Source organism: Heteronotia binoei, chromosome 12 (genome assembly GCF_032191835.1).
Source record: "Heteronotia binoei isolate CCM8104 ecotype False Entrance Well chromosome 12, APGP_CSIRO_Hbin_v1, whole genome shotgun sequence".
In the NCBI taxonomy this organism is placed as follows: Eukaryota; Metazoa; Chordata; class Lepidosauria; order Squamata; family Gekkonidae; genus Heteronotia; species Heteronotia binoei.
Window position 1 is genome coordinate 8,113,448 of NC_083234.1, and position 12,957 is coordinate 8,126,404.

Genomic DNA, 12,957 nt, shown 5'->3' on the forward strand with positions numbered 1-12,957 from the left:
TTGTTAGCCGCCCTGAGCCTGTAACGAGGAGGTTGGGATATAAGTTAGACAAATAAATAAATAAATGTATTTCCCTTGGGAGGATCACGGGATGCCTCCGCTCTTTTTGGGGAGCATTCACACGACACTGTGCTCCTTCCCAGCACGACACAAGGGGAGGCCCGGGGGAAACCTTTGATCTGGCTCAAAGGAAGCAGCAGGCAATACTGGGAGGAGCTAAGCTTAGCTTTCAGAATGGTGTCACTCAGCTCCACGTTTCCTCCCTTTAACAGGCTTTATTCCTTCGCAAGCTGAGCAACTGTGCAGTTTTGCGCTGTGTCTCAGCCAGGACCCCGGGAGGGCAGCTTGCATTGGGGCTCTTGCACTCCCACAGTGGAGGGAAAGGGGAGGGATGAGAGGGGGTGTGGCATCGACAGAAAGAGATGAGGAGAGGAGCCGCCACTTCTGCAGTGCCTTTTCCTTGCTTCTGTGTGGAAACTGCCATGCAAGTTTCAACACAGTTTGAGAGCCAGTTTGGTGTAGTGGTTAAGCGTGCGGACTCTTATCTGGGAGAACCGGGTTTGATTCCCCACTCATCCACTTGCACCTGCTGGAATGGCCTTGGGTCAACCAGAGCTCTCTTATCTGGGAGAACTGGGTTTGATTCCCCACTCCTCCACTTGCACCTGCTGGAACGGCCTTGGGTCAGCCAGAGCTCTCTTATCTGGGAGAACTGGGTTTGATTCCCCACTCCTCCACTTGCAGCTGCTGGAATGGCCTTGGGTCAGCCAGAGCTCTCTTATCTGGGAGAACTGGGTTTGATTCCCCACTCCTCCACTTGCAGCTGCTGCAATGGCCTTGGGTCAGCCACAGCTCTCTTATCTGGGAGAACCAGGTTTGATTCCCCACTCCTCCACTTGCGCCTGCTGGAATGGCCTTGGGTCAGCCAGAGCTCTTGTAGTTGTCCTTGGAAGAGCAGCTGCTGTAAACGCTCTCTCAGCCCCACCTACCTCACAGGGTGTCTGTTGGGGGGTGGGGAGAGATAGGAGATTGTGAGCCGCTCTGAGACTCTGAGACTCAGAGTATAGGGCGGGATATAAATCCAATATCTTCATTTTCTTCTTCAATAACAGCATTCCTAAGGGAACTGGCTTTCAGACCTCTAACGCGGTTCAAATAACTTGTGGTTTTGTGTGTGTGTGTGTGTGCGCGCACCTGCTTTTAATTTGTGTTTTTAATACAGTTTAAAATTATTACTGTTCTGCTTCCACGGCAAGGCGCCTTGAGTTCTGTAAGGTAGAAAAGCGGCTAAGGCATTTTTAAAATAATGAATGAATAAAACAATTTATGTGAAGAGGCCTGTAGGGGTGCTGCAGAACAGGGGTCCTCAAACCCACGTTGCAGGGCCCTCGGGTGGGTGGCAAGCCCCACGTCCTCATAGAGCGAGCCTAATTGTTTTTTGCAGGCTTTCGGAAGGACCCACCGTTCCTGCGCAGGTGCTGAGAGTCACATCTCCTTTGCACACCGGCTGAGAGAAACAGGCGGTCAGTAGGTCAAGGCCCCTGGTGGCGGAGGAGTCCTCCTTGGCTCTGACCCTTGACTTGCCCCTCACTAGGGTAGACTTCCTGGTGTTTGGCTCATGGGTCCGGGCCCCAGCTCTTTTCGTCCACCGCCCACTGCCCTGGCCTCGACCCCAGCGGAGTCACAGCTCAGCTGGCTTCTTCCTGTCACGTGACTGACATCGCACACCTTAGCACAGGGAGGTTAAACGTGCAGCCCGAGGGCTGGATCGGGTCCCCGGAGGGCTCCTATCAGGCCCCCGAGCAACTTGCTCTCACCCGCTTCCTTCTCTCTCCCTCGCTTCTTTCTGCATCACAGCTTGCTTTGCCAGGCTTGCTCAATCGCGCAGGAGCTACGGAGCAAAGTCGCTGTTTTCTCCACTGGCTGACCAGCGCAGGAAGCAACTTATGTGCAAAAGCTCGCAATGCCCAGCCATTTCATGTTTTCCCCTGGGTCTTAGGTTCAAAGCATTGACCACGATATTTCTGTAATGAATGTCAATAAATCAAAAGCAAGTTGGCAACTTAACACCTGAACGACATCTGAACAGCCTACTCAAATTGCTACAGTACAGACATTGTCTCCAGATTTTGATGCAATAATTCAGAGCAAAAGGTGTCGGTTATCAGAAACTAATAAATGAACAAAACATTGCAAGGGTGCTAACACTTTAAGCATGTTTTATTTTAGGTTTTTTTAAAAAATCTTTAACTGTGTTTGTCGGTGTCCTTTATAAAGTTTATATCTCCGCCACCAGGCATTACGTTTTATGACACGCGCAGCCCAGCCCGATAAGGTCTCATTTACGCCAGGTCCAGCCCTTATAACAAATGAGTTTGACACCCCAGCCTTAGCAGGTTCCACACTGCTGCCCAGAATTAAGGGTGGGCCTCAGGTCTGGAATAGAATCATAGAACTGAGTTGGAAGGGTCCTCCTGGATCATCTAGTCCAACCTCCTGCACAATGCCGGAAACTCAAAAAGACCTCCCCCTAAATTCACAGGATCCTCATTGCTGTCAGATGACCATCTAGCCTCTGTTTAAAAACCTCCAAGGAAGGAGAGCCCCCCACCTCCAAAGGAGGAAGCCTGTTCCACTGAGGAATTGCTCTAACGGTCAGGAAGGTCTTCCTAATCCTAGAATCCTAGAGTTGGAAGGGACCTTCAGGATAATCTAGTACAACCCCCTGCACAATGCAGGAAACTCACAAACACCTCCTCTAAATTCACAGGATCAGCATGGCTGTCAGATGGCCATCTAGCCTCTGTTGAAAAACCTCCAAAGAAGGAGAGCCCCCCACCTCCCGAGGAAGCCTGTTCCACTGAGGAACCGCTCTAAACTCACAAAAACCTCCCCCCAAATTCACAGGATCCTCATTGCTGGCCATCTAGCCTCTGTCTAAAAACCTCCAAGGAAGGAAAGCCCACCACCTCCCAAGGAAGCCTGTTCCACTGAGGAACTGCTCTAAACTCACAAACACCTCCCCCTAAATTCACAGGATCCTCATTGCTGTCAGAGGGCCATCTAGCCTCTGTTTAAAAACCTCCAAGGAAGGAGAGCCCACCACCTCCTGAGGAAGCCTGTACCACTGAGGAATCGCTCTAAACTCACAAACACCTCCCCCTAAATTCACAGGATCTTCATTGCTGATAGATGGCCATCTAGCCTCTGTCTAAAAACCTCCAAGGAAGGAGAGCCCACCACCTCCTGAGGAAGCCTGTACCACTGAGGAACTGCTCTAACGGTCAGGAAGTTCTCCCTAATGTTGAGCCAGAAACTCTTTTGATTAGTTGAAGACCGCCGCTGCATGACACAAAAGGAATGCCTAAAGGACTCCAGAAGCCCCCTCAGATGCTGGACTAAACGCCCCTACTGGAAGGATCACGGCTAGGGGATTAATACAGGGTGCATGCCGTTTGCAATCCTGGTATCTCTGGTGGGGCCAGAAGCACCACAGGAAAGTCTCGTCACAGAAATCAATACCGGTGCAAGGGCCAGATGGGAATTCCCCAGCTGGGGTTGCCAAGCTCCAGGTGGCACCTGGAGATCTCACTACTATAGATGACCAAGATCCGTTCCCTTGGAGGAAACGGCTACTTTGGAGGGTGGGCTCTACCCTGCTGAGGCCCCTCCCCTCCCCAAACTCCACCCGCCCCAGAATCCTCCCTCCAGATCTCCAGGTATTTCTCAACCCAGAGCTGTCAGTTAGGATCAGGGATGGAATTCTAGCAGGAGCTCCTTTGCATATTAGGCCACACACACCCTGTTGTAGCCAATCTTCCAAGAGCTTACAAAAAAGAGCCTTGTAAGCACTTGGAGGACTGGCCACATCAGGGGTGTGTGGCCTAATATGCAAACGAGCTCCTGCTAGAATTCCACCCGTTAGAACCCTTTGCTGGTTGGCCGGCTATTCCCCTACCTGTTCTAGTCTCAGCTTCTTCTTCCCGAACAATGTCAAATCCCGCCTTTTCCTCCGAAGGGGTGGCGCTGGACTCACTCTTGGCGCTGTTTACGGGGCTGGGCGACGTGAGGCTGCAAAAGGGAAGAGAAGAGGAGGCAACCGTCTTTTTTTTTCAGTGCCAACTGAAGCAGCAACTCCCATTTAGTTACGTGAAACAAGAAAATTCAGCACGCTTCAAGAAGTCCAACTGGACTGAATTCAGAGTTCAACAGAGGTGCGCTTTAGTGGAAATCCCAGAACAACTGCCTTCCGTTAACTAATCAATCGATCAAGTTTATTATGGTCAATAGCAATATTCCTTCTAAGCTGCAGAGTCTTGGGAACAAAAATTCTACTTTGTGAGCTACTGGCATTCAAGTTGTGAGCTACTGGCATTCAAGTTGTGAGCTACTGGTATTAAAGTTGTGAGCTATGGCGTAAAATTATTGTGCTCTGGGGTCATTCTTCCTGGGCTAAGACAAAAATCTGTGAGCTGCAGGCTAAAAATCTATGAACTAGCTCACGCTAACTCAGCTTCGAAGAAGAAGATGGATTTATATCCCGCCCTCCACTCCGAATCTCAGAGTCTCAGAGCAACTCACAATCTCCTTTATCTTCCTTCCCCACAACAGACACCCTGTGAGGTGGGTGGGGCTGAGAGGGCTCTCACAGCAGCTGCCCTTTCAAGGACAACCTCCGCCAGAGCTCTGGCTGACCCAAGGCCATTCCAGCAGGTGCAAGTGGAGGAGTGGGGAATCAAACCCGGTTCTCCCAGATAAGAGTCCACGCACTTAACCATTACACCAAACTGGCTCTCACAAGGACAGCTCTGCCAGAGCTCTGGCTGACCCAAGGCCATTCCAGCAGGTGCAAGTGGAGGAGTGGGGAATCAAACCTGGTTCTCCCAGATAAGAGTCCACGCACTTAACCACTACACCAAACTGGCTCTCTTAGAGGGGACACATATCAAAAGACCAGTAGACGTTAACTAATAACAGGGAACAATCCACTAGCAAATTCCCTCTGAAATGGGCAGGAGATGGGTGACAGAGTAGAACTCCCCACCAAAGGCTATCCCTGGGTCATCCTGCTACCATCAGCCACGTGCCACTCTTTGGTCTGCAGTGGCCAGGGCTTTTTTTTTTGTAGCAGGAGCCCCTTTGCATATTAGGCCCCACACCCTTGATGTAGCCAATCCTTCAAGAGCTTACAAGAAATTCTAGCAGGAGCTCCTTTGCATATTAGGCCACACACCCCTGATGCAGCCAATCCTCCAAGAGCTTACAAGGAATTCTTGCAGGAGCTCCTTTGCATATTAGGCCCCACACCCCTGATGTAGCCAATCCTCCAAGATCTTACAAGGAATTTTAGCAGGAGCTCCTTTGCATATTAGGCCCCACACCCCTGATGCAGCCAATCCTCCAAGAGCTTACAAGGAATTCTTGCAGGAGCTCCTTTGCATATTAGGCCACACACCCCTGATGTAGCCAATCCTCCAAGAGCTTACAAGGAATTCTAGCAGGAGCTCCTTTGCATATTAGGCCCCACACCCCTGATGTAGCCAATCCTCCAAGATCTTACAAGGAATTTTAGCAGGAGCTCCTTTGCATATTAGGCCCCACACCCCTGATGCAGCCAATCCTCCAAGAGCTTACAAGGAATTCTTGCAGGAGCTCCTTTGCATATTAGGCCCCACACCCCTGATGTAGCCAATCCTCCAAGATCTTACAAGGAATTTTAGCAGGAGCTCCTTTGCATATTAGGCCCCACACCCCTGATGCAGCCAATCCTCCAAGAGCTTACAAGGAATTCTTGCAGGAGCTCCTTTGCATATTAGGCCACACACCCCTGATGTAGCCAATCCTCCAAGAGCTTACAAGGAATTCTAGCAGGAGCTCCTTTGCATATTAGGCCCCACATCCCTGATGCAGCCAATCCTCCAAGAGCTTACAAGGAATTCTAGCAGGAGCTCCTTTGCATATTAGGCCACACACCCCTGATGTAGCCAATCCTCCAAGAGCTTACAAGAAATTTTAGCAGGAGCTCCTTTGCATATTAGGCCCCACATCCCTGATGTAGCCAATCCTCCAAGAGCTTACAAGGAATTCTAGCAGGACCTCCTTTGCATATTAGGCCACACACCCCTGATGTAGCCAATCCTCCAAGAGCGGACAGGACTCCCAGTACAGGGCCTACTGTAAGCTCCAGGCAGGGCTTGCCCCTCTGGTAGGGCTGCCTTTGCTGTGAGCAGAGGAAAGTTCTTTCAGGCTCCCCCATCCCCACCCCTGACATACATATATAAAAGCTCAGGGGGCTTAGCCCACATTCTAAGGAATCTAGCAGCACATTCTATACTGCAGCAGCAGTTCTGCTTGGAGGCAAATCTTGGGGAATCCCAATTAAGGGCTGCAATTTGCCAGTCAAAGCTTCTCGCATTTGCCCAGTTCTTTTTTTGCTCCTTGCTTCAGAAGCTTCAAGGGGTGCTGGGAGCCACCAGACACAAAAGTCAAATAAGATTGTTTTGAACAATCAACAATTCCCATAAGAATAAGGACCCCGACCCATGACCTGGACTTTACATCCTTGATGTCAACTTCCTTCTGTGTTTTTTTTTAAAAGGGCCCAGCCATTTTTTAAAGGGCCAAGCCATCGGTACAGCCTCTCGGACTTCATCCCCCCTCCCCCTCGGAAATTCTTCCCGCACGCATTGCCCAGACAACAGCACATCTACAACTCGCTGACCCATTTAATGCGTCCCCAAAGAATTTATCCTTGCAAGTGTGAGCAAGAGTTAATGTTTCGTTTTTCCCAGAGATGGAAACAAAAGACAGAACAAAACAAAAGAAACAGAAAAATGGGGAATGAAGAAAGCAAAAGAGATTTAAAACGGGGGTGGGGGGGAGAGAAAATGCCTCAGCAGCACATTTCCTGGAAGCCTCCCATTTCTGAATCAGACTTCTAGGCAGGAATAGTATTGGCTAAGAGAGAATAGTATTGGCTAAGAGAGAATAGTATTGGCTAAGAGACTCCAGGGTGTCAGGTATACTGTGTAAGTACAGTTGTTACAAAAATAAACCCCAAAACCTTCCATCTGAAATCAGCGGTGGGGGGGACTTTCCATATGGGGAAAGCCCATTTAGGGGAGGGATGGTGGCTCAGTCGTAGAGCATCAGCTTGGTAAGCAGGAGGTCCCAGGTTCAATCCCGGGCATCTCCAACTAAAAACGGGTCCAGGCAAATAGGCATGAAAAACCTCAGCTTGAGACCCTGGAGAGCCGCTGCCAGTCTGAGTAGACAATACTGACTTTGATGGACCCAGAGTGGAGAGGGGCCATGGCTCAGTGGTAGAGCATCTGCTTGGTAAGCAGGAGGTCCTAGGTTCAATCCCCGGCATCTCCAACTAAAAAAGGGTCCAGGCAAATAGGCGTGAAAAACCTCTGCTTGAGACCCTGGAGAGCCATGAATGGGGCTGTGGCTCAGTGGTAGAGCATCTGCTTTGTAAGGTCCCAGGTTCAATCCCCAGCATCTCCAACTAAAAAACGGTCCAGGCAAATAGGCACGAAAAACCTCAGCTTGAGACCCTGGAGAGCCACTGCCAGTCTGAGTAGACAAGACTGACTTTGATGGACCCAGGGTCTGATTCAGTATAAGGCAGCTTCATATGTTCATACGGCTGGTCATAACAGCTACATGTTGCAACCAATTTGATTTGGTTTATTTGCCTTATATCCCGCCCTCCCTCACAGGTGGACTCAAGGTGGGTCACAGCATGTCGGTCAACAACAGAACGACGACAAAACATTAAGGTTTGGGTAGAGACAAACAGATTACGTTTGACTAAATTGGGAAGAGGGAACAGAGGCGTTGCCAGACAGAAAGCCTGGTACTGCTGGCGTGCCTTTAAAAGCAGCCGGCTGGGGAGATGTTTCCCCCGCCACTTCATTTCCATATCAGGAACAGGTTCACCTGTTACGTCTCTGCACATCAGCGAGAGGCCTGCTCTGAAGAACACAGAAGCCAGGCAGCCAAAAAGGCCGCATCCCCTCAGGACTGTGGGCAAGGCAAGACTGATGGCTGCGCGGCCTCAACACAGACAGTGATCCTGAAAAGGACGGGGGGGGGGGGACATCTGGCAACATCAGCCCAGAAAAATAACTCCAAACTACGATCTCCCACCCCACACACACACACTGCACGCAATTCATCTCCGAGGTTCACACAGCCCACAGAACGCTCCACAACATCGCAAACTGCAGTTGCACCAGGATTTCAGACACTGTCTCCAGGCAGTTTCCAGGCATCTGAGACAATCACCCGACTCCAGTTCTATTTACGGCTCGTGGGCTCATGAATCACCGGCGAGAGCTGCCGGGGGGGGGGGGGGGGCTCCCCTAAAGTCCGAGGCTACGGCTGGAGCCTGAAGCATGGCTCAAAGGTTGCCAGCTCCGCCCGTCAATTAACCCTCGCCTAGTTAAAAGTGGCAGCGGATGGTCTGGCACCATATCCATGAGGGAAACGTGGTTTTGAACCTGTCGGTTTTGGGTTTGTTTTTTAAAGGACGTGCTCCAATTCATTCATCGTGAGAAGGCAGGGGGAAGGAGGTCTGGAAAATGAAATCAATGCCAACAGGATCGATGCTGCAGGGGACAATTCTTTCCTGCTTCCCTTGCCCCGGTGCACAGCTGACAAGGACCACTACAAGGGTCTTGGCAACCGAGCCTGCCTCCCCCTCACCCACCCACCGCATTTTCAGAAGCACCCCTCTCTGGCTCAGCACCACCCCCACCCCCAAATTTAAATGACAGAAGCACAAGCGGAGGGCTCACCATTTAACCTGCTTCCCTCCCATGATTCCCCTTGAGCCTCTGCCCTCACAGAGCCAGTCTCCGTCTGCGGGTCCCGGCCGCTGGCATCTCTCCGTCTCCCTCTTTCACGTGCTCGGAATTTCTGCGCCAGGGATGTTGGCTCCTGTCAAACGAAGGAGCCGAGACATTTGGGCAGGCAGGGGGGAAATGAGCAGCTCCTCCACTCAGACATCCCGACCGGGGAGGCGGGAGCCAAAAATCCAGCAGCCTGGGTCTCTGAGTTGGCTCGTGGGCTGTTTGTTTTGCACTCTTGCATTTTTGGGTCTGACAGATGCCCCGATTCTTGGATCTCGAGCCTGGATCGCAAGCCCCGGTCCTCAGCCCATTCTGGTCAGCTCAGCCGCCCAACAGACATCCGCTGGAGAGACCTGGACCCACGGAGGAGCCACGGGAAGGGCTCAGGTCCTGCCTCTGAAGCGCAGCGTGCAGAGATCCCAGCTCCCCTGCCTCCTACCCCTGCGTGGCTCTGCGTTGGCTGTGATGCTCCTCGCTCCGCTCTCGCTCCTGCTGTCACCGGGGCTGCGCGAGGAACCTCTTCGCTGAGATCTCCCAGCCCAGGGTGGAGGAGACGGGTGGCCGGTGAGGGGAGGGGCTGGGGAAAGAGGGATGGAGGCAGGCAGCGCAGGGAGGGAGGAAGGAAGGAAGGAAGACTGCTTCGGAGCCTGGGCAAAACAGCAAGAATCGGGTAGTTCCACTATGAATCATATCTGCTGCCTTCCCTTAGTAGAATGTCCCCCCCCCCTCCCCAAAGAAACTGTGACGTCAGGAATGTGCTTTTGAGCTACAGGAAAAAGAGGCACATAGAAACGCTGCAGACAAACACACGCACTTGGTTTATATGGGTGTGGGAGATCTGGCCATGGGATTTTTTTTCGGGGTGGGGGGTGGGCAGGGAGATACAGAATATATTTCAATTTAAAAAAAATGGGCAGCAGGTATTGCCCGTCACCCTTGGGAAACCTGTCTGCTTCTGCTGATTGACTTCCTTTTTAGGGAAAGGAATGCTATAATTTCTTGCCCACTAACCAGAATATATCAGGCAGCTCTCTGCAGTTTACTTAGTTATTTACTTCACTTATACCCCCCCCCCACCTTAATCCCTATTAGGGACCCCAAGGCAGCTTACACCATTCCCTTCTGCTCTCTTTTATCCCCACAACAACCCGGCAAGGTAGGTTAGGCTGAGAGTCCGGCTGGCCCAAAGTCCCCCAGCCGGCTTCCACGGCACAAGTAGGGATTCGAACCTGGGTCTCCCAGATCTGAGCCCAGTGCTCTAACCACCACACCATGCTAGCTTTCATAAAAATAGTGGCAGACAGCACCAACGAGGAACACAACGTTGTTTTAAACAAAGGGAGAAAGGCGAGGCACTGATGAAGTTACATGGGGACTTTGGGGATCGTTGCTGGGCAAGGAAACTCCGACGGGGATTCTGTACGGATGCAAACACGCCGCACTTGCCTAGACCGAGAGCCAGTTTGGTGCAATGGTTAAGTGTGCAGACTCTTATCTGGAAGAACCAGGTTTGATTCCCCACTCCTCCACTTGCACCTGCTGGAATGGCCTTGGGTCAGCCAGAACTCTCGCAGAACTGTCCTTGTGAGAGTCAGTTTGGTGTAGTGGCTAAGTGTGCGGACTCTTATCTGGGAGAACCGGGTTCGATTCCCCACTCCTCCACTTGCACCTGCTGGAATGGCCTTGTGTCAGCCATAGCTCTGGCAGAGGTTGTCCTTGAAAGGGCAGCTGCTGTGAGAGCCCTCTCAGCCCCACCCACTTCACAGGGTGTTTGTTGTGGGGGAGAAAGGTAAAGGAGATTGTGAGCCACTCTGAGATTCGGAGTGGAGGGCGGGATATAACTCCAGTATCATCTTCTTCTAGTTGCCAGCCGCCAGGACTCAGGGGCCCAGTCAAGGGAGGGACAGTGGCTCAGTGGTAGAACATCTGCTTGGTAAGCAGAAGGTCCCGGGTTCAATCCCCGGCATCTCCAACTAAAAACAGTCCAGGCAAGTAGGCATGAAAAACCTCAGCTTGAAACCCTAGAGAGCCGCTGCCAGTCTAAGTAGACAATACTGACTTTGATGGACCGAAGGTCTGATTCAGTAGAAGGCAGCTTCATATGTTCAAAAGCACTGTCCATCTTTCACAGCTGGGGGAGATGAGGCACTGCACCAGAGGGCAACCTCCGGAAGTGACATCCGGTTCCTCGGTTACTAGTGGCAACAGCTTCCATCGCAGTCTGTGCGTGGACTTCACAAGAAGGAGGCAGATCCAGGCTTTGGAGGAGACACGTCATTCACCCTCTATGCACAGCCTTTCTGAGCACTTAAGAGGCCAGCCACAGGCACCGGAAACACTGTGATGTGGGTTCATTTTTACTGGGGGCCAGGGATAAGGAGAGACCAAACAGAGTCATTAATACAAGGAGTCCCCAGCATGGAATCCGTGGGGGCTGCAGTGCCCACAAATACCCTTCCTGGTACCCATCGAGCATTTTTTAGAAAGTTGGTGGGGCTCCTGCCTAGCAAGGCTTCCAGCTGTCTGTGCAGATGTTTTTAAAAATGTTGCATTGGCAGCACTTCCACCGCCACCAATTGCCCTTTGGTGCAGAGTGGTAAAGCTGCAGTACTGCAGTCCGAGCTCTCTGCTCACAACCTGAGTTCGATCCTTGTGGAAGTTGGGTTCAGATAACCAGCTCCAGGTTGACTCAGCCTTCCATCCTTCTGAGATCAGCAAAACGAGTCCCCAGCTTGCTGGGGGGAAAGCAGCGATGTCTGGGGAAGGCAATGGCAAACCACCCCGTAAAAAGTCTGCCATGAAAACGTTGCAATGCAACATCACCCCAGAGTCAGAAAGGACTGGTGCTTGCACAGGGGACTACCTTTACCTAAGAGCCCCGTGGCGCAGAGTGGTAAAGCTGCAGTACTGCAGTCCGAGCTCTCTGCTCACGACCTGAGTTCGATCCTGGCGGAAGCTGGTTCAGGTAGCCGGCTCCAGGTTGACTCAGCCTTCCATCCTTCGAGTCAGTAAAATGAGTACCCAGCTTGCTGGGGGGCGGGGAGGGAAGCGTCGATGACTGGGAAAAGCGATGGCAAACCGCCCCGTTAAAAGCCTGCAATGAAAATGTCTTGATGCGACGTCACCCCAGAGTCGGAAACGACAGGTGCTTGCACAGGGGACTCCCTTTACCTTTTACCACCACCACGACACGACTATCACTCAGATTAGGAACTCCGCATTACCTTTAAGCCCAGTTCTGAAAGGGCCCAGATGGCAAACCTGCCCCTTTGCCACCCCACGCTGTGAGTCCACAACAGCGAAGGAAACGTTAATCTGCGTTAAGCATCCTTGAGCACATGACCTAGATTTAAAAACAAGCTACCTAGCGCCCTCAGAAGCAGCGCAAACTGCTCTTGATGCTGACTGAATGTGATTTCTGCCTCTGCATGTCCCTCTCCACCGCGCAGCTGCCACTCTCCCCTCCCAAACACACACAAATACTCCTCCGTTCCTCTTGGAGAGGCATAAAGCCTGCCCGGTTTGGCAAGCGCTGCTGCCATTTGAACAGTTATTCTCTGTGCTTGGTAGGATTCTGGGTGCCAGATTCTGGCACTTCTGTGTACAAGAAGCTCAATCTGCTTCCTTTCACACAAAACAAGCGGAGCTGTTGGCACTGCTGGGATGGGGGGGTGGGGTGGAGAGAAATGCTGTTCTGTTGGACCCCCAGATCCACCCTCTCCACCAAGGAGCCTGGCTCTGGAAGGATTAATGACATTTACTGCCCTCGCCCCTCCACTGGCACACGCCAACCGTGCTTGTTTGTTTCTCCCTGCAGCAGCACAAATACGATTCTGAGATACAGCCAGGTGGGCAGCCGTTAACTTCTATTTTTTCTAGGGTTAACTTCTAACGTGAAAGCTCATAAGAACATAAGAGAAGCCATGTTGGATCAGGCCAATGGCCCCTCCAGTCCAACGCTCTGTGTCACATAAGAACATAAGAGAAGCCATGTTGGATCAGGCCAATGGCCCCTCCAGTCCAACGCTCTGTGTCACATAAGAACATAAGAGAAGCCATGTTGGATCAGGCCAGTGGCCCCTCCAGTCCAACACTCTGT

The 12,957-nt window shown here is 51.7% G+C and overlaps 1 protein-coding gene across 4 annotated transcripts in view; it reads right to left on the bottom strand.

The window, feature by feature from the left end:
- The window catches only part of DIXDC1 (DIX domain containing 1), a 158,628-nt gene that overhangs the window by 48,436 nt on the left and 97,235 nt on the right, over nucleotides 1-12,957 (bottom strand). For 3 of the 4 annotated variants that reach the window (XM_060251355.1, XM_060251354.1, XM_060251353.1), the window contains one exon: nucleotides 3,959-4,071. In XM_060251355.1, coding sequence (XP_060107338.1) covers nucleotides 3,959-4,071 — 113 coding nt within the window. Of the gene's footprint in view, nucleotides 1-3,958; nucleotides 4,072-8,804; nucleotides 8,861-12,957 lie in introns of those variants that run through there. The other variant, XM_060251356.1, reaches the window with a different exon arrangement.